This window comes from Liolophura sinensis, chromosome 1 (genome assembly GCF_032854445.1).
Source record: "Liolophura sinensis isolate JHLJ2023 chromosome 1, CUHK_Ljap_v2, whole genome shotgun sequence".
Lineage (NCBI taxonomy): Eukaryota > Metazoa > Mollusca > Polyplacophora > Chitonida > Chitonidae > Liolophura > Liolophura sinensis.
Genome location: NC_088295.1, coordinates 79,462,086 through 79,482,575, shown reverse-complemented (window position 1 = coordinate 79,482,575; position 20,490 = coordinate 79,462,086). Strand labels below are relative to the sequence as shown.

Sequence of the window (20,490 nt, the reverse complement as noted above, 5' to 3'; positions counted from 1 at the left end):
CGTTGGCACGATAACCAGTGGGTTACGGAGGCCCCCAGGTTTGCATTTACGTAGGCTAGCCACACACTTGACACAGATGTGTTCTCGGCTTATACTTTGTCAGTTATAAACGGAAGTAAATGACAAATTAGGCCACAGGATATAAGAGCTGTGTATATGCCTGTAGCCAAGTTCTACATCTGATCAGAAAGTGTATACCTGGATATAAACTAGTTAATTACCTCCCGTTTGCCGATATCCCAGGCGTTTCAAATTGTCATCTTTTATCTTCCGAGTATTTCCTCAGACAGCATAGCATCCCACCAATTTTCGTACAACAGCCTATAGATGCCTTGAAGTGGTGATTTTACGCCAACTCGTTTAGAGTTATCGTGGCAATTAACAGGCTTAAAAACGGTTGGACATACGTGATTGTGAAAATGGTCTTCCACTTTCAGAAAAAAAGGTGACAAAATTAAGTACAAAAGAAAAGAGCCCGGTTCATAGAAACCGAAAAATCGTTAGTGAGATATAATATGAGGTCACCGAAAGAAAACATACGTGTATTGTTGGGGACCTCCGTGGCCCAGTTGGTTAGCGCGCTAGCACAGCGTAATGACCCAGGAGCCTCTCACCAATGCGGTCGCTCTGAGTTCAACTCATGCTGGCTTCCTCTCCGGTCGTAAGTGGGAAGGTCTGGCAGCAACCTGTGGATGGTCGTGGGTTTCCTCCGGGTCTCTTTTTATTTGTAACATTTGTAACATTACCAAATGTAGACGGCGAAACGTCTTCGTGTTTGGAACATATATGAGTTTACAAAACTCAGAAAAGGGAACGCCTTCTTCAGCTTGGAACATTTGTAACTTCATACAACAATTCCCTTGCGTTAATTTTTGACCTTACTCAGCGAAACGATCTCTTTTTGTTTGGAACATTCGTAACATTACCAAATGTAGAAGGCGAAATGGTCCCGTGTTTGGAAAATGTATGATTTTACAGAACTCAGAGAAAGGGAACGCCTTCATGAGCTTGGAATAGTTGTGACTTTACAGAATGTAGACAGCGAAACGCCATCGTAGTTGGTACAGTTCTGACTTTACGGAACATACAAAATGGAACGTCTTCTGGTGGTTGGTAGACTTATGACTCTACAGAACGCATACAATGTGGAATATCCTGTGTGTGTGGAGCATTTGTTACTTTACCGAGCGGAGAAGGTGGGACGTCCTCTTTTGTTTAGAACAGGACTTAACGGAACAAAGAAGGAACGTCTTTTGTGCTTGAAACATGTGTGATTTTATGGAACATAAACACTGAAACGCCTTCTTGTTGTTTGAAACATCTATGACTGTACAGAACATATAAAAGGTAGTCTTGTGTTCAAAACAGTTGTTACTTTACTTTCTCACGCTGTATAAAATAGTAAACGATGACATCTAGTTTCATAAGTGAAGGTATTAGCAGGAGTAAACCACTGACTTTTGAGAAGTTAGTTGTTAACATTACACGCCACATTGTTGGAAGGCAATTTGCCTTGTTGTAAGTCAAATCTCGATTGAAGGATTTAACCATCTTCTCCCATAAATAGCGATTGATAAACGAGACCATAGACATCTCCCATTAGCATCGTTTACACGCCACTCTCATGCATGTAAACGTATGTTTCATCCTCAAATCCCAAGAGGTTTTGTTTTGAAAGGCATTATAGAGATAAAAAAAGAAATCATATCCAACAGTTCCACAAGAATAAAATATTTTCAAGAGACAGATATTGTGATAATAACACGGCATTATGAATAAATGGTCAGTGAAGTGTAGTAAATCGCTCTTAACGTAACTCTTCATAAAGCATGGTGCCACGGTGCATACGGGTTGCTTCCATATATCTAAGCATTTACATAAATAGTTGGAATGAACTTTTAACTGAGATAGATGTAAACAGAACAGGTTGGATTTCACCGGTTATGGGTGACCATTTGCTAGCCATCACACAGTCATAGTTTTTAATCTGGTTTTGCTGGCTTCCTCTCCGGCCGTACATAGGAAGGTTATCCAGCAACCTTCGGATGGTCGTGTGTTTCCCCCGGGCTCTGTCCGCTTTCCTCCCACCATAATGCTGGCCGCCGTCGTATAAGTGAAATATTCTTGAGTACGGCGTAATCTTGTATTTTAGGCCAGAAATGTTCATAAAACCTCATATGATTAAATGCTTGGAAAATCTTCTGTCTTAACATTAGTTCTTTATTCCGCAAGTTCAACTTATCACATTCTTCCACTCCAAGTTAACTGTGCGAGCAAGTGTCTTTTGAATTTCTTCTATATAGAGTACGATCTTCGAGTACTGAACTTCTACGCATCTCTCCTGGCAAATTACCGCCAATATACTTAACTCAGTACTCTTTTTTTATCATATTACACCGAGTATAACGATACATAAATGATAAGCTGTGTATATACAAGAGAAAATAGAATTACAATCTTTTCACAAGGCTTTATTAACAACAGAACCCAGGTCAAATGAAAGGATTAAACATATTCTTGTACAATTTCTCTCTGTCGTTGTCTTTTTTTTTTAAAGACTTTCTGACGACACACTGTCGCTACAGACACTGAACGTGTTTTAACACGCACACCTATCACTGACATCACACCCTCGTCTTCCTGAACACTGCTACACACACAGTTACATAAAATACTGTAGATTTAAAGAAAAGTACGTGCCGGAATTATTTATTGTTTTTTTTTTAAATCAGTGTTTCACGTCGTATTCAAGAATGTTGTGCAGGCATTAAAGGCTACTACATACATGCTTGTGTATGCACATTCACAAAGAAGTACGTTTGCGTGGTTGGGTGATAGAATATGTACACACGATGACGAATAATATATCAAGATGCTTTCCATGTATGGTACAGGCATCTAATAATATATAACAGAAACGTCTAGAGCCGTCTGTGATATTAATGCCGCTGTCAAAAAGCCAGTCACTTTATCTTATATTGTGCCAAAATGATCAAGAATGATATAGTAGAAATAAATATCCATATTTAAGTTATTAAATCGTAGGAAGCATGATATCGCGTGGGGGTAGCTAATACACCTAACATACACGGAATTTTGCTCCTTGATCACCATATATCTGCATGGAACTACGCATTCATCAAATCCAAAACAAACAAAATATGAACAATCAAAACAAACGAAATCTATTCGATAATATATTCACAAATATACATCGCCCAAAATGCAGACGTGTTAAAACGTAATACACAAGATTAGGTAAAAACAAGCTGCTCTTGGATTACTCTTACAACTGTTACAAATCCGTTGCTAAGGACAGTTACAAATCCGTTGCTAAGGACTGTGCATGTTCTGAGGTGTTTTCCATACATGTTGTATGACACGTTTTTCTAGGCCTTCCAATCCTTTTTAAATACATGTCATCAGTAAATGCTCTAAAATTCCCTTCCAAAACGGGTATTTTTAAATGTTCTAAAATATTATTGTTCATGCTGAAAATTACACTTTTCCAGTAGAAGCTGACCGAAAACATATACATGTACTATCATGTACATCTAAACAGAGAGGAACATTCTTACCACACGATTGTCCTCATCACGATCAAGTTTCCATCTCTCCTGATTCAGATATTTTTTACAGGATGCTTTCCCTTTAAGTGTGGCATTTCTTAAAAACATCTGATCCTAAGAACTTTGTGTTTGTAGCATCCAAATGTGGCACCATTACTTAAGGTACAAGAATTGAAAACGTCTTAGGATTGCACAGCACAAAAGCCAGAACAAAAAATAGAGGTCATAAGTTGAGAAAATTCAAGCCATTAAAGACACCACAATTTCTTACTTTACACTTGGGACCAATGTTCCCAACACCTAACCTGCAGTGAACTGAATTAAATTGGTATCACATGCACGTATAACACTGCCCTTGTTTATTTTCAGGTAAATAAAATGGTCTGAGACCCAGGTCACTTCAATATCTTTTTCTTTGATACATATGTGGATGTTGCAAACAGCCTTCAGAGTAGCTCAGAATATAGGACTAGCGACACTGGTTCACAGCTGAATGATTGCACTCAACAAGTCTCATGACAGTCTTAAACAGGCTCAAATTACAAATGTTTTTTCAGGTACCTTAGAACAAAAAAGTATAAATCGAAAGAAGATTCAAACCAAAACAAAGAGTTCTTGATTACAAATCCAGACTGTTAGGGTTATGCTTATTTGTAGCCTCTAACACATCACGTGCTTTCTGGGGACGAGCCTTCTCAATAATATCTCAGTGAAACTATAGTACTGTAGAGAAAACAGCTGATTTGGAGATGTACTCAAGAGGCTTGGCTGAGGGTGTGATTTGCCTCTACATGTACACATAAGTATTTACAGATGTGATCTAACAGACAGACATTATCAGCTTGGCTCAGCCTTTTTTATCTTCTTGCCCTCTATGATGGAGCGGATATCCTCTGAGTCCAGTGTCTCGTACTTCATCAAGGCTTGAGCCAAAGCCTTGTGCTCTGAGGAGTGCGTTCTCAACACAGCTTTGGAGCGGTCGTAGGATTCCTGCCAAGAACAATGGTAATAGTTACTTACATGACGTCATACAAACATGTACTAATAGGTGAACCAGATGCTGTGCTTGGTGTTCACAAGAATCAAACAGTGCGACAACATAAAAAAAAACCATACAAACTTTCCACATTCATGAACAGTACAATAATAAGGTCAAGAAAACAACCTTGTTGAGACTTGATAATAAATCTGCTTCTGAGAATCTTTTTACACTGATTAATGGAGTGACTGGTGTTTATGAATGTTTCACAATGGCATTTAGTTTCATGGGCGGAGGAAATTGAACCAATGATCCAAATGTTAAAGACAAAGAAAACACTAGCCTGAAGTATATGACAGTAGAAAAATCATTCAACACTCTTTACATAAACAGCTGGATTTGTTTTTTTTTTTTTTTAGAATTTTTCAACCCAGCAAAATGCATTCGAAACTTAAGACCATTTTACTCAGTTCAGAAAAAAAGAAGTCATTACTCAATGGTTTTTAAGCTGGTATATACTTCACTTTATCGTTTTCTTCACAAGTAAATGTACATATGCTCCACAATAACAATCTGACTTCAGTATATTTTTTTTAAGCAGGATAAAAACATACATGTACACTAGCCTAATGGTAATACTGAATGGGAAAAAAAGGATATTCTTTTTTTTTTTGGCTTTGCCTTATGTGAAGTGTTCCAAGAATGAATGAATGAATTATGTCCAAGGCTATCAGGATGTACATGTAGAGGGATGAGGGAAGAATTAAACGATACATAAAACATTTAGTTTTTACCCCTTTAATATGTGCTTTGGGATGAGTTATGACATATAAAAATAAAAAAATAATCTTCTCAGATTTCATGTTGGCCCATAGAACTGGCTTTAAACTACAGTTTCCCAAGGCCCCAGCAGTGAGCCTGGGAATTAAATAGTCTGAAGTCTGAAGCTGTCAACAAGTTAAGCTGGTCGCATCAGTCTTGTTAGCTTCATCGATGACGTTATTTCCAAAAAATCCTTGACCACAGAAATAGGGCGTTACTAAGAGAGATAAAAAATGAACAAAAAATGGAGAATAAAAAAAATCAACAGTTAAACATCAATCTCAGTTTTACAAATCCTTTTCATGTATCCTTTAAGAGGAATCGTAAGCTTTAAACATCTAGTGATTTAATTCTTTGATTTATTTACATATTTATTTCATTTGCCCTGTACTCAAGAACATTTCACATACAACGACAACGGTGGGCAGAACAATGGTGGAATTCTCTGAGAAAAGCTTCCTGTTGCAGTACAGCTTGCTACTGTGCTGCTGTTTAGAAAAAGAGAGTAGTAAAAAGATAAATGCACTGGTCATGTTGAAGACAAGACAAGATGGCCACCACAGCTATAAAATCATTGGGCTTGCCTCAAGTACTGGTAATAAGACCCTATTCTGCAGATGGCAAGCTTGTAATCTGAGCTGGTCCCATCTCCCCTGCCCTAATGCCTATTTTCCACACACCTGCCCCTGTACCAGTCCTAACCACAACCTTCTGCAGGCTGTAACCACCATGTGGGACTCTGACATGAAGAATCCATTACACTGACAACACAGAATCAGACCATCAATCTCCACGGGTACCACTGATTAGCCAAATACTGATCACATGTCCATGTATTTAACAGCGAAAGTTAACAAAAGCAAATCATTCAAAACTATTGTGTTACAGCAACATAAAACGATTTTATAACTCCTGCAGCAACATTTATTTGATAAACAGTGTTCATTTAAAACTTAAACTGCTCTTGGCAGAGGAGACAGTTATCCCACCATTTATTTCATATGATTTACTTAACTGGTGTCTTACACCATACTCAAGAACATTTCACTTCTAAGAGGTTGGAATCATGCCATTTATTTTTGAGCAATCAGTTTTGTTTGCAGTATATACATGATGTATGTGTGGCTGTATTAATTAATGACATAAAAATGAGCCAACAGTTTTCTTTACAAGATGTTTAAATGGTTGTATCAATTTAAGAAATATTGTTTTGTTCATCTCGTCTTTGACGTTCATTTTGGCAGAAAAGATGTGGAAGAGTTGCAATTTTAAAACAAGGCGTCAACATTCTGAAACTTTAACTTTTCAACAGGAAATACGCAGAGACAAAATGGTAGGTATATGCTAACCTCCTGACTACCTGATTGAAACTTTGGAGACCCAGAATGTACACGTATATCACAGACAGGGTAAATGTACTGAGCGTACTAATAAGGACATGTATTAAATGTACATGTACATGCCGATGTGGAACAATGTTTAGTACAACTCTCTCCGCGTCCTTCTACATATACATGTTATGACCAAAACAAAGCACGAAACAGGAAAAAAGGCATACCAAGAAATTTCACACAATAGCCCTCAGCTGTTGAAAGATGAGCACTTTCTCTGGGAACAAAATCCCTAGAATTCCAAATCCTCTCTTGAAAATATCACAACACAACATTCTAATTTTTCCAGAGGAGCCATCATAACAAGATTCCTAGAATTTCAAAAGCCCCCCCCCCCCCCACTAAAAATTTTCTTAACTTGTTTCTTTGTGCTGCATGTGATCAACAAACACCCACAGAAATCATATACACTATTACATTCAACATCAACATAAAATGTGCTGTACAACTTGTCAACAATTACACCTCAAAGTCGAAGTCGTTCAAAAAAGGAGTGATAATCCTGTCAAGACCACATCATCCATCCATGTGACGTGCGTGTCCCCTTGGATTGCTCAGGTGTGAGCTATGTCCAGTCAGAAATTAATGATAACAACAGGGAGAAAAGCAAAGGGTAATTAAGCCCTTGTCGATAATGGTGACCCCTTGAGCAGGTATGTTTTGTAAGTGCAGCTCAGTCCAAGCCTTAAGTGCCACTGCTACACAACTTGTCAGAAATACAACCCTGAGAAGTCAACACAGAACTGAAAAAGGCCACATCACACTGCCTTGCCGTGCCGCATTGTCGTAATTTGCTTGATCCCATGAGGGGTCAAGCTAGCTTAAGTTAAAACCTTGAGTTAATTTACATCAACCTCTGCTAACCAAACCCTCTCCAACACAGTCATATACAGGACTAATTACGCCCAGCATGAAGTTCTAGAGGCACTATGTTCAAATGAGTTAGAAAGCCAACTATAAGCTTATGACCTGAGACGGTAGATGGAACATGATTTGTGCTAACCTCAATCTGATCTGGTATGGGGAACCCAACAGTGAATTCATATGTCAATATACACACAGGAAGATTCAATGCATTAAATGGCATTATATATTAGGTTTTATCGAATAATGGTAACAACCCAAATATGAGCTTATGACCCGAGACAGCAGATGGAACATGATTTGTACTGACTACAATGAGATCGGGTATGGGAACCCAACAGCGAATTCATATGTCAATATCCACACAGGAAGATTCAATGCATTAAGTGGCATAATACTAGTTTTGACCAAATAATGGTAACAAGCCCGATATGAACTCTGATCTAAGAAAGCAGGCCAAAGGTCATTTGCGCTGATTACAATCTGGGAAAACAAAAGCGTAAAATTTCATTGAAACTGGCTTAGTAGTTTATAAGATATAATGCTTTCAAATAAAATCTGAATCATGACGAGAAAAAACATCAAAGGTGATACGTAAGTTAGGGTGGCCACAATGTACTCTGGTTCTAGGGTAGCTGTCCTCCATGAAATCAATTTAAATGAATATGACTCATGGTTTCAGAGGTATAGCATTTTCATGTACATTACAGCAGTGTGATTTAGGACTAGAGTTGCCTGATGTATACCGCTGTCAGGTCTTTGCCAGGTACCTGACAGCCATCATGACTAAGCCACAGCCCAAGCACTTAGCCAACCCATTAACTGTCTCAGGTAGTGAGGACCTCTACATCATTATGACTTGAATATGAACATTAGCCAATGCGAGACGGTCAAAGGTCATTCATGCTGATCAAACTCTCATATGTTCTAGGACACCCAAGAGAAAATACAAGTTTCACTAAATTTTCACCAGTAGTTTTGGGGATATAGTTAGTACAAGGCAAAGTAAACAAGGTACAGTGTTTTGATTTTCAGGTCTGTTATAAACTTACTGCTAAAAACAACCGAACATAAACCTAAATATATACATTTCAACATAAAGTGCAGGATGATATGCAAGGGTGACGGTTGTATTAAAGGATGACGGTTGTATTAAAAAATGAGGGTTGTATTAAAGGATTAGGGTTGTAAGGTAGCTGCCTTTGATTTGATTCATTTCCCCTCAGTCTGATATGCTTGCCATTTTGCTGATCCTCAAGTATATACACTCCTACAAAATTCTTGCAAATTCACTGCAACAGCTCTGGTAACGTAGTCATTGTGTGCATTACAGTGCATGTAGGATGGAAGATTGATGGCTTTAGAATGGTCTAATCATGAATATTTGATGGACGGATGATGGCTTTAGAGCGAGTGGATGTTACAGTCTTCATCTGAATATTGTGACTGTAGGATTGTCCAATGATGCAGTTATTTTCTGTAGATGATGGGTGTAAGATATTTTACTTCATTGTTTTTGCTTATGAAGTTTAACTTACAGGATGCCTGTCAACTTTATGTGTGGAGGAAACCGGAGCACCCAGGGTATTAAACCGACAACCTTTGGTAAGTTACTGACCAACTTTCCGAGACACAATGTATAAATATGCACATTGATGGTTTTCAACGAACATGAGACGCTGGAAATGGCCACACAGGCGCCATTGACTGCTCATTGTCACCTAGGCCCCAAATGCATTTAGAACACAGGGATCCACATGATTGCTTGGAAACGTATAAGAAATCCTGGTTTCATATAATTTGATTGTGGTCTTTTCCGTAAACATCTTCAGATGAAGATCCAAATTAAGTTGCGTTCCTGCCACCCTACTACCATGACTACATGTACATGTGCAATATACATGTATTTTGTTTTGAAGACCAGCTGCTTTATACTACAAAAGATGCTGCAGTGCTGCAATTACCAATCACCACCTGCTGCAGTAGAGTACAGCTGCAGTGATATATGTACATTAATTCACTTCCAATACAGCACTGAATTGATACACTAGAAGTTACAATGTACATTACCACCTGAGAGCAAGATCCCGGGAGAATTGGCCAAGCTAATGAGTGATATCCTGCATCTTAACAGCTGAGTACATAACTCACCTGTAGAATACGCTTGATTTCATGGTCCACCTGCTCCTGGATTGCTGGACTAACCTCATTTACCTTCAGCATTGACAGCCCGCTGTCAAAAGGATCATTATCATCAAACACTCGCACACCCACCTGAAATGCACAAAGAGTTATCCATTTATTTAATTGCTGTTTTGACGCCATGTATTTTTTAAAAAATGCAGGAATACATCAAAAATACTAGTTTTATTCGCTAATAAATGTGTGAAAATGAGATATGAAAACATGTCAGTGGTAAGTCGGCCTTAAACATCTGAAACACACTATATGTGTATACATGCACATGTACCTCATCATACAACACTTAGCATTTTATCGTGCATGCATAATAAATTATAAAAGTCTTCAATTTCCTAAACCCTGAAATATGAGACATGTAATTAAGACCAAGGGTCAATCATCTAGGACACATCATCACTGTGCAGCAAAAGGCGTCCCACCGACTTTCAAGTAAACTGATAAAATAACATCAAACTGAGATTGTGTGTTGTCCACAAACTTGTAAGGAAATAATTGTAATTGGCAAGGCAAGGAAAATATCCACAGCCACTGTATAAAAACCAACCATTTCCTTAACATTTTCAAATAGCAAAGAACAACCTTCAATGTAATTCATGACGTTTTTTTTTTGATTATGTAGACAAAACTATACTTGTTGGGTTGGCCAAATTCATGACTTCACAAAAAGTATGATTTTATCTGATTACACAGAATAATGCTCTCAGATTATGCTTGAATAAACTTCTTGCAAATGTGTGAAAAGTATTACAGCAGTAATGATTTCAATGTCCATGACTATGTCATTTAATATTATATATTTATGTTGGGCTCATTCAGTTATTATATATGATTGGGGTTTGATGCCTTGCTATGGAATAAATTTTCACCTAGGTGAGAGCAGTCAGGTTTACAATTAACTGACCCATAGCAAAGCCCAGTGAAAAACATGTCTTAAGGGAGGTACTTTCTGACAGCGGAACAGCAGCTCCGGAGAGATTAAACACATCAGCGAAATGAACAAGCCAGGACTAAAGCCACACAAAAGCTAATTCAAAGTCATCTCCCAGGCTTTGCCTACCTTTCTGTGACATCAAACATAATACTGGTGTGCCCATTATTTGAAATGTTGACATTGGCTTTTACAGACATTAGCATGTGAATTTATGTGTAACACATACCCACACACTTTAATATTCCCTTGGAATTATGATTTAACTGCGACAGCATAATCTTGAAGGGACATATTTTGGAAAGGAATTCTGAATCAGATTTTTTTGAGTTGGTTCAGCTAAATAAAAAAAAGGAGTTTCATTTGATTCCTAACTAAATGCTCCAGGCCTATAATTTTCAAAGAAATGTCAATTATAAAGGGGAATTAGACGGTGAAGTCTGTCACCGGTGTAAACTCTCCGCCCGACAAGATAACATGAAAATGAGGCAGCACAGAGATTCCCACAATGCAACCTTCACTGGTGGATCCCACTTGTACAAGCCTAATCAGTGTGACAGATTGAAACATGATCTGCCTTTCTTTCAACTTTGTACTATGAAAGATTCCTAATTCTCAACGAAATTCATTGATGTGAAGCAGAGAAAGTGTTATACTAATCCCAGGCTTTCTGGTTCACGATTTTCCGTGTGTTGTAAAATGACTTCATGCTGACCTTTTCTGACATCCCAAAGCGCTTGACCATCGCTGTAGCTATGGCTGTGGCTGACTGGAAATCACTGCTGGCTCCTACACAAATTAAGATACACAAATGTACACATGTGCACATGTAACCATCAGTGTCAAATTATATAGCCTTTCTCAGCTGTTTTCCACTTGGATTAAAGTAATCCAGCACACAAATATTCTTTAAAAATACTGTGCGTCTCAGATGTCAAATAATCATCAATGCTTATCAGGGAACCTTGTGTGCCAAACCACAAAATAAATTCTTCAACATTCAGTTATCAAGATCATTACTTAATGGCTAAGTTTTATTTTACCTGATTCTGAGAGTTCTACTGATCTTTAATACATGTCTTGGAAAGCTGTTTTGGGGTTTATTTGTAAGAAGCAGGAGGATATTATACTGGAACATGTAACGTTTAGCACCAGAAGTAATACACATACATACATATTTTAACCAGTATTTTCCTGTACACTGCATGTTGTGGGCAAATTTCAAAAGCTTATACAGTCTATAGAGCTACTTGCCTCAGAACACAACAAATAACACAGGTTTGACCTTGTATACCCAAACATTTTACACAGGACAATTTCTGCACTCAAATATATCTCCTTATTGTGTACATCAGGCTTATATACCCACACATTTCACACACGACAGTTTTCACACTCAAATATATCTTCTTACCGAGTACACCTCATAAGGTTTGCATACGTTAATGATTGCAATTTTTTTCACGTTTTCCCAGCCCCAAAGGTCATATTTTCACGGCTACTTGCACTTAACATTCTAAATGTACAGTCGGCGTCTAAAGGGTAAGACATAAGCTATGTCTCTGCTTTGCACAAGTGAGCTAAAAATGTTAAGCATAACGTTTAACAAACCATAAAACTTCATGTAGCAAGAAATCAATGACAGAAAATAGCATAAAATGATGGGATGCCTAAACATGTGTAAACAGCGTGAAGACTACTGAGAGACAGCGGCCGGTGAGAGCAGAAAGCCTAAGAGTTGCAGAGCTCACCTGTGGTAACTTTCTCTCCCCCATACACCAGCTCCTCTGCTACCCGGCCACCCATTGCCACATCCATCTCTGCCAGAAGCTGACACTTTGATTTATTATACACCTCCTTCTCCGCAATGAACGATGTCTGAAAATCAGGAAATGAACACCGATGTGAGCTCATCAGTTTTATAACCTCATGTACATATGGCTTATCACAGGTTTCTTGAAATTCATAATTAATTATTTTCACGTCAAATGTAGGCTATACACCCCTGTTACATGGCCATCGTCCTGATTGATGGAAAAAGTTGTCCTTAATTTATCATGCAACCGGTGAATTGCTTCCATTTCTTGTTATTTGATGGGTATTTTACGCAGTTCTCAAGAACACTTCACTTATATGAAGCTCATGACGATGCCCAAGTTGCTGCAAGACCTTCCCACGTACCACCAGAGGGGAAGCCAGCATGAGCTGGACTTGAACTTACAGCGATTGCAATGGTGGTAGGCTTCGATTTCTTGAATTATATTTCTGTAGCCAATGGCTATAGCAAAGATTGCAGTGAAATGCATGCCAACTATAATAACTGCAGTACTTTGTACATTTTAAGTCCATTTTCTTAATTGTTGCCATAAGGTGACTTCTTTTAATACTGTCATCTTTCAGTCATGTAAACAATCAAAGATACATGTACGAGGCATGTTCAAGCGTAAGGAAATCTCACAGGTTATCATTTTAAAGGTGTAATTCTATGACTTCAATCACATTTATTCTACCCTTAGTTCATACCAGAGTTTTTAACAGATGGCTATATTGTCAAAATTACCACAGATAGAAAACCAAAAGATGCTGCGCAAATCCTTTATAACTTCCATGTAATTAATGCTTGAACTCAAATAATATTTGTGTGGCTCAGCAGTTTTGGAGACTTTTTTAACAAAGTGATTTCAGGCATTACCTAAAATTGTAATCCAAATTATAAAATACACTGATTGTTGATTCAATGCATAGCTGTAGGACAATTTCAGCCACATCTGAGAATCTGGCTACAAATATTTTCTTTTGTGAAGAAAAATAAAGTTTGAATTGCAACTCAAAATGGCTTGTGAAACAGGCCCAATGAAAGAAATTAAAGGAGAAGAATAAATAAAAATGAGTGATTGAGTGAGTGCTTTGGGTTTAACATCGTACCTAATTTTTCAGTCATATGACGACAAATGAGTAAGAGTGAATGCAATGTGTCTCCTTGTTACAGGACGAATTTTCACCTCTCTTTCATCTAGTGCTGCTTCACTGAGACGACTTACCAAGGGTAAGTAAGCTTCTCTACCCGAGCCATTATACTGATATGGGTTAACCAGTCATTACACTATCCCCTTAATGCTGAACGCCAAGCAAGGAAGCTACAACTTCCTCTTTTAAGGTCTTAGGCGTGACCTGACCAAGGCTGGACCCTGGATTTACCACTCCCAAAACCGACGCTCTACCAGTTGACCATTTGGGCCGGTCAACATAAAAATGATGCAAAAATCTGATGGAAGCATGTGAAAACTTATTCGCAAATTTGGTTTTTAATAAATTTTTTTTTCCCATTTTTTTCTTTCGTGAGAAAAGTGTATTTGAAAACATTTTTGTATGGTGGGTATTTCGGACCACCTCTTTGTATACATTGCAAATAGATCTGAAGGATTTTTTCCTGCTCAAACATAAAGGGCTTCTGCACAATCAACAAAAATAGCTCTTTTAAGGCTGGCAGTTGGTGCACCTATATGTACATTTCTTTAAAAATGATGATTACACAAAGGGGTGCACATTTCCTTAGATACCAGATGATCCGACCATAAAATGATGAACAACCAGCATTTTCCAAAAGACCACTTCTTAATTCCAACCTCGTTAGAAAGCCTCAAACTGAGAGACGGCCAAATGAGTGGACAGACACATCTTGCTCATTAACGTTCATGCAAGGGTCCTACTCAGTTGTTCTGGAGATAAGGTTTAGACATGTTGGACAAGGTTAAAGGAGATGAAAAACAAGACAAACACAATATGTTTCCTCTTACATAGCTAGAGGGAAAAAATACAACAGTGAAATGGTAACAACATACATACATGTAATTTTTCAACAAAACTCGTGAATGGAGTCACTGAGTTCACGTGGTACAAATAGGTAAATTAACTTGATAGATTTGGTAGCATTAGGCAGAAAATAGCTCACCACTATGAGATATATGAACACAATCCAACACCTCAATACGTGAAAGACTTATTTACGTCAACGTGGATTCTAATGTACAAGAGAGACATAATGGTAAGGAACTTGATAATTAACACACATTCAGAGCATCCACAATGGAATATTAACGTATTGCAGAGCATCCACCATGGAATATTCTCGTATTGCAGAGCATCCACAATGGAATATTCTCGTATTGCAGAGCATCCACAATGGAATATTCTCGTATTGCAGAGCATCCACCATGGAATATTCTCGTATTGCAGAGCATCCACAATGGAATATTCTCGTATTGCAGAGCATCCACCATGGAATATTCTCGTATTGCAGAGCATCCACAATGGAATATCCTCGTATTGCAGAGCATCCACCATGGAATATCCTCGTATTGCAAAGCATCCACCATGGAATATCCTCGTATTGCAGAGCATCCACAATGGAATTTTCTCGTGTTGCAGAGCATCCACAATGGAATATCTGCTTAGTGTTGTTGTACTTTGTATGTATGCAAAACATGCGCTCATTATGTGCATTCATTTTTGAGACATCACCCTACATTTTCCTCAATATTGATTCTATTGCACACAAGACAGGAATTTTGCAGTGTATGGCAATTAATTTGACACAGACCATCAAAGATGTGAATACACGGCTGTTGATTACATTTTCTTTCATTCTTTAGTTACTCAGGTAACAAAAAAACAATGTCAGTTGAAAAACTTTGATTAGGAGCAACTTTTGTAACAGTTATACAAAGATTTTGCATACGTTTTTCATCATAGACTGCGGTCTAGCTTTTTGTACAGCCTGATAAGGCAATGTGATACAAGATGACAGTTATAGAAAAAGTTATTTATTTCATGTCTATGTACATATATTTTGATCTTCAAATGAGTTCTTTGGGGGGGGATCCAAGGCCAAGGTGGTTAACACGCCAGTGCAGCGCACTGACCCAGGGTTCAAGTCCAGTTCATGCTGGCTTCCTCTCTGGCCACATGAGAGATAGCCTGCAGCAGCCTGCAGATGGCTCTGCCAAGCTTCCTCTCACCATAATGCAGGCTGTTGTTGTAGAAGTGAGATATTCTTGAGTATGGTGTAAAACACCAATCAAACAAATAAATAAATAAAATCAAATGAGTTCTTAACATTTCTCAGTTACACTACAAAGTTCCTGAGTTAATGTCTTGTGTGCAATAAAACCAATATTAAGGAAAATGTTATGGGGTGATGTCTGAAAAATGAATGCACATATTGAGCTCAGGTTTTGCATACATACAAAGCACAATAACACTAGGCAGATATTCCATTGTGGATGCTCTGCAATGCCAGAATATTCCATGGTGGATGCTCTGCAATACAAGAATATTCACATGGTTGATGCTCTGCAATACGAGAATATTCCATGGTGGATGCTCTGCAATACGAGAATAATCCCATTGTGGATGCTCTGCAATACAAGAATATTCCATTGTGGATGCTCTGCAATACAAGAATATTCCATTGTGGATGCTCTGCAATACGAGAATATTCCATTGTGGATGCTCTGCAATACGAGAATATTCCATGGTGGATGCTCTGCAATACGAGAATAATCCATTGTGGATGCTCTGCAATACAAGAATATTCCATTGTGGATGCTCTGCAATACGAGAATATTCCATGGTGGATGCTCTGCAATACGAGAATAATCCATTAAGGATGCTCTGCAATACGAGAATAATCCATTGCGGATGCTCTGCAATACGAGAATATTCCATGGTGGATGCTCTGCAATACAAGAATATTCCATGGTGGATGCTCTGCAATACGAGAATATTCCTTTGTGGATGCTTTGCAATACGAGAATATTCCATTGTGGATGCTCTGCAATACGAGAATATTCCATGGTGGATGCTCTGCAATACGAGAATATTCCATTGTGGATGCTCTGCAATACAAGAATATTCCATTGTGGATGCTTTGCAATACGAGGATATTCCATTGTGGATGCTTTGCAATACGAGAATATTCCATTGTGGATGCTCTGCAATACGAGAATATTCCATGGTGGATGCTCTGCAATACAAGAATATTCCATTGTGGATGCTCTGCAATACAAGAATATTCCATTGTTCCATGGTGGATGCTCTGCTTTTCTTTATTAAATATGGAACACATTGAACAGCTTGTCAGCCGATTTCAGTACTTACGTGGCCCAATGACATGCCTCGGGGAATGATTGTAACTTTGTGGAGAGGTGTCGCATCTTTGGTAAAGTAAGCTACGATTGTGTGACCAGCTTCATGGTACGCTGTCAGCCAGTTTGTGTCATCATCTGGTATGCGTGTCTTCTTGGCAGGGCCTTTGAGGAAAATGAGAAATTTTCATCAGCAAAGCGTACAACTAAGAACATGTAGCAGACAGTTATGATATATTTTATTAGCTGAAATACCTGGTGGAACTTGGTCCCACATGTAGAATGTAAATGTACACATGTAATCCATGTGCCTTTACTATTACTGAAAGCCAAAAACTTTCAATTTGTGTATTAAACTTTTTTTTTGTTGTATATTCTCACCCATTAAGACCTTATCGCGGGCAAACTCCATGTGGTTCATGGAGACGAGGGCTGACCCATCCATGGCTGCCTTGAGAGCTGCCTGATTCACCATATTCTCTATGTCAGCACCTAAAAAACACATCACAAATTAAATTTTATACTTATCTGACAGGTGTTTTACATTGTAATCAAGAATATTTCCCATCAATGTAGGAGATTTCTCTATATCTTCCTGTCTCCGCTGTTTATCTGGGTTTTTACCTTGTACTATGAAGCCATTTTTCAGTCATATGGCTACATGTAGTCATTAGGTGTGTGTACATATTCAGTGTCTTGTTGTGGCAGGGCAAACCCACGCTGACAAAGCTCTGCTTCCACTGAAGTATCATGTCGAAGACACCAGACATGACACCCCACTCAGTCACATTATAGTGACACCATGTCTACCACTCCTGTTTCCTTACTCTAACCTCTTAGTGCTAAGCGCCAAGCGAGGCAGCAACAAGTGCCATTTCTGAAGTCTTTACCACTCTGTATACCATACGTCCCCAACAATTCATCCAAAAGAGAAGGGAACACATAAATAACACAAAATATTATTTTTGGAGCTGAAACACCTTAATAAGAATTCTCAGAATCAGGTAAAATGCGTTTTGGGTTAAATATCCTGGATATCTGGCATTAAGAAATGTACGACATAAAATCTTGATTCTCACGAGTTCATGATATAAAATTTTCCAAAAAAACAAAATTTAGATACTTTAAGCTGTTCTACTTGTGTTCCAAATCTTTTAACTTACAGTTTTGCTGTACAATTTGCTATTCTCTCTGATAGGAATTTTTGGAAACTATAAATCATTATATACTTTGGAAATGTTTGCTACTGACTAACGGCAATCAATTTGCAGATACTTGCATTGAAAGATGGCTGCAGTAACCAGAAGTTCAAATCAGTAACTCAAAGTAAAGAAATGATGAGTCAGCCCTTAGATGTTAATCTGATCATAGCAGCAAGAAAGTGTAATTCACCTAGCTTCTTTCAAGTGACACATCTTGCTTGATTTTGACTGATTCGTCCACGGCATAGGGTTTCATATCTCACTGAGCTCAGAATGGAACATTATACAAATATAACATTGCTCTTAGGACACCAGGTCACCTGAGTGTGAAGTATCAAAATGTAATAACAAAAGTTATATCTAAAATGTGAAATATCACTTTCATCAGTGAAGGAAATCCTGACATTTCACCTTATACATATAATAAACTAGGTACGTTATCACGTGAGGGTATAAAATGGTTACACACTTCCAGGTACACTTATACCTGTACGTTTACATATGGAATGAAAGAGTTTGCAATGTGCTAGAAGTAAGACAAGGATCATGCCATATATCTGGAGGGATTTTCAACTTTCTACATCCATCATCTGCCTTGCTAAAGTGCCATCAAAGTCGCACCTGTGCCCTGTCATGTACCCTGGCAGATTGATCACGATAGGGTATAGTCAAATCACCCACAAACTACCATCCAGCCGGCCAGTAAAAGGGAAGGTCATCTGCTCCCGAATTACCCTATACAGGTGCATCCCTGCTATCTCATCATTCTGCATGTTTGGATGTAAGCATGTCAACTAGTATATAACACATGCCACAAAAGCATGCCCCTTTTTTTTTTTGAAACACTTTGCAATCCTGGCATTTTAACTGTAAACTGTAGACTCCACAGGAGGTGTAAAATGACATTATTGTTCTACACCAAAGTGTGGCAAAGATTACATAATAATTAAAATAATATCATTACTTATTGAAGGTAGCTCGGCCAATTTATAATGAAACTATTCTTCTCTGATTGTGCCTTTACAGGGAATACAATAAATACATCAATATACATAAAAAACAACATAAAACATTGTGTTGTTTGTGAAGTCAAGCTACATACATTCATACATACAAAGATGAACAACACAACCAACTTTGTTGTCCCCGCAACTCTCCCAACCAGCAGGAGGAGTAGAGTAGGGCTGTAGGAGGACCCCTGCCACACAGGTATAGAGAACAAACCAAGTGAGTGGGTGATGGCCAAGGCTCAGGCTATAATCCAAGACTCGGGCATGGAATCCTCAAGAGTTCTCTCAACCCCCCTTTTCTCATAGCAGTTTTGGACTATAAAGATTCAACTGCGTTTGTATGGGATTTTAAGTGGTCAAAGTGCATCGGAGATCAACTGTATATCACTTGTGGGAAAGTCTGTCAGCTCCTTGCTACTGAAGTAGGAGCAACAGGCACTCCAATCTCCTCCACCCATAAACCTGACTTCTGACAGGTGATATGTAAAATGTAAATGTGAGCTTTACCTGATTGGTGTTTTACGCTGTACTCAAGAATATTTCACTTATACGACAGTGGCCAGCAATATGGTGGGAGAGAGGAAGCCAGCATGAGCTGGACTTGAACTCACAGCGACTGCATTGGTGAGAGGCTCCTGGGTCATTACACAGCGCCAGCGGGCTAAACAACTGAGCCACGGAGGCCACAAGATTATCTAAGAAAATTTTAGTCCAAAACCAGTCCATTATATGGTGTAGCAAAAATTCACGCATCAACTGAACTTACATAATTCTGTATATTTTAAGATAAGGGACCCAACTGATCTTGAATTCTGCCCTATTATTGTCTCGCAAGTCACTACTCATCACCTATATACTCAACTCATTGATATCCTTATAAAATGTTTTTTATGATGATAAACTATTCCTTACTTACATGTAAGATGCTACAAATCTTTACGAGTAAGATTTCTCATGACCATAGGACTAAAGTCATCAGATACTGGCTTTATTCATATCCAGACCACATTAACAAATGCTTCGGTGAAGTTTTTATACTAATCAGGATACAACTTATCTTAAAAAATAATTCCTTTGAATTAGGAAATGAAAATAATGGCCCAATTCTGGGTATAGCAATCTGGTAATGGGAACCAAACTCACACCAACAAACGCTATTATTTAATCGTTTGGAATCAGCGACATGGCATTATAGCAGACCTGCCTAAGGCCTTAAACAACCTGGATCCAAACATAACCTTCACTGTTAAAGAGCGTAAAGAGCTTTAATCCCAAAATCTGAATTGAAAACATTTCTGATAAGAAGGCACTATCCAAAAGTAACAGACACCAGCATCAAGAAAGCAAACTGAATATATATTTTTCAGTATTACGCTC

At 38.2% G+C, this 20,490-nt stretch overlaps 1 protein-coding gene across 1 annotated transcript in view; it reads right to left on the bottom strand.

Annotated features, from left to right (window-relative positions):
- Nucleotides 1–2,450: 2,450 nt before the first annotated feature.
- LOC135474556 (ATP-dependent zinc metalloprotease YME1L-like) overlaps nt 2,451–20,490 on the bottom strand; it is a 46,942-nt gene continuing 28,902 nt past the window's right edge. Inside the window, exons 15-20 of the mRNA XM_064754186.1 lie at nt 17,283–17,393; nt 16,915–17,066; nt 12,507–12,633; nt 11,471–11,544; nt 9,777–9,899; nt 2,451–4,559 (exon numbers count right to left, since the gene is read on the bottom strand). Of these exons, the coding sequence (XP_064610256.1) occupies nt 4,407–4,559; nt 9,777–9,899; nt 11,471–11,544; nt 12,507–12,633; nt 16,915–17,066; nt 17,283–17,393 (740 nt within the window). The 3' untranslated portion in view covers nt 2,451–4,406. The remainder of the gene's footprint in view (nt 4,560–9,776; nt 9,900–11,470; nt 11,545–12,506; nt 12,634–16,914; nt 17,067–17,282; nt 17,394–20,490) is intronic.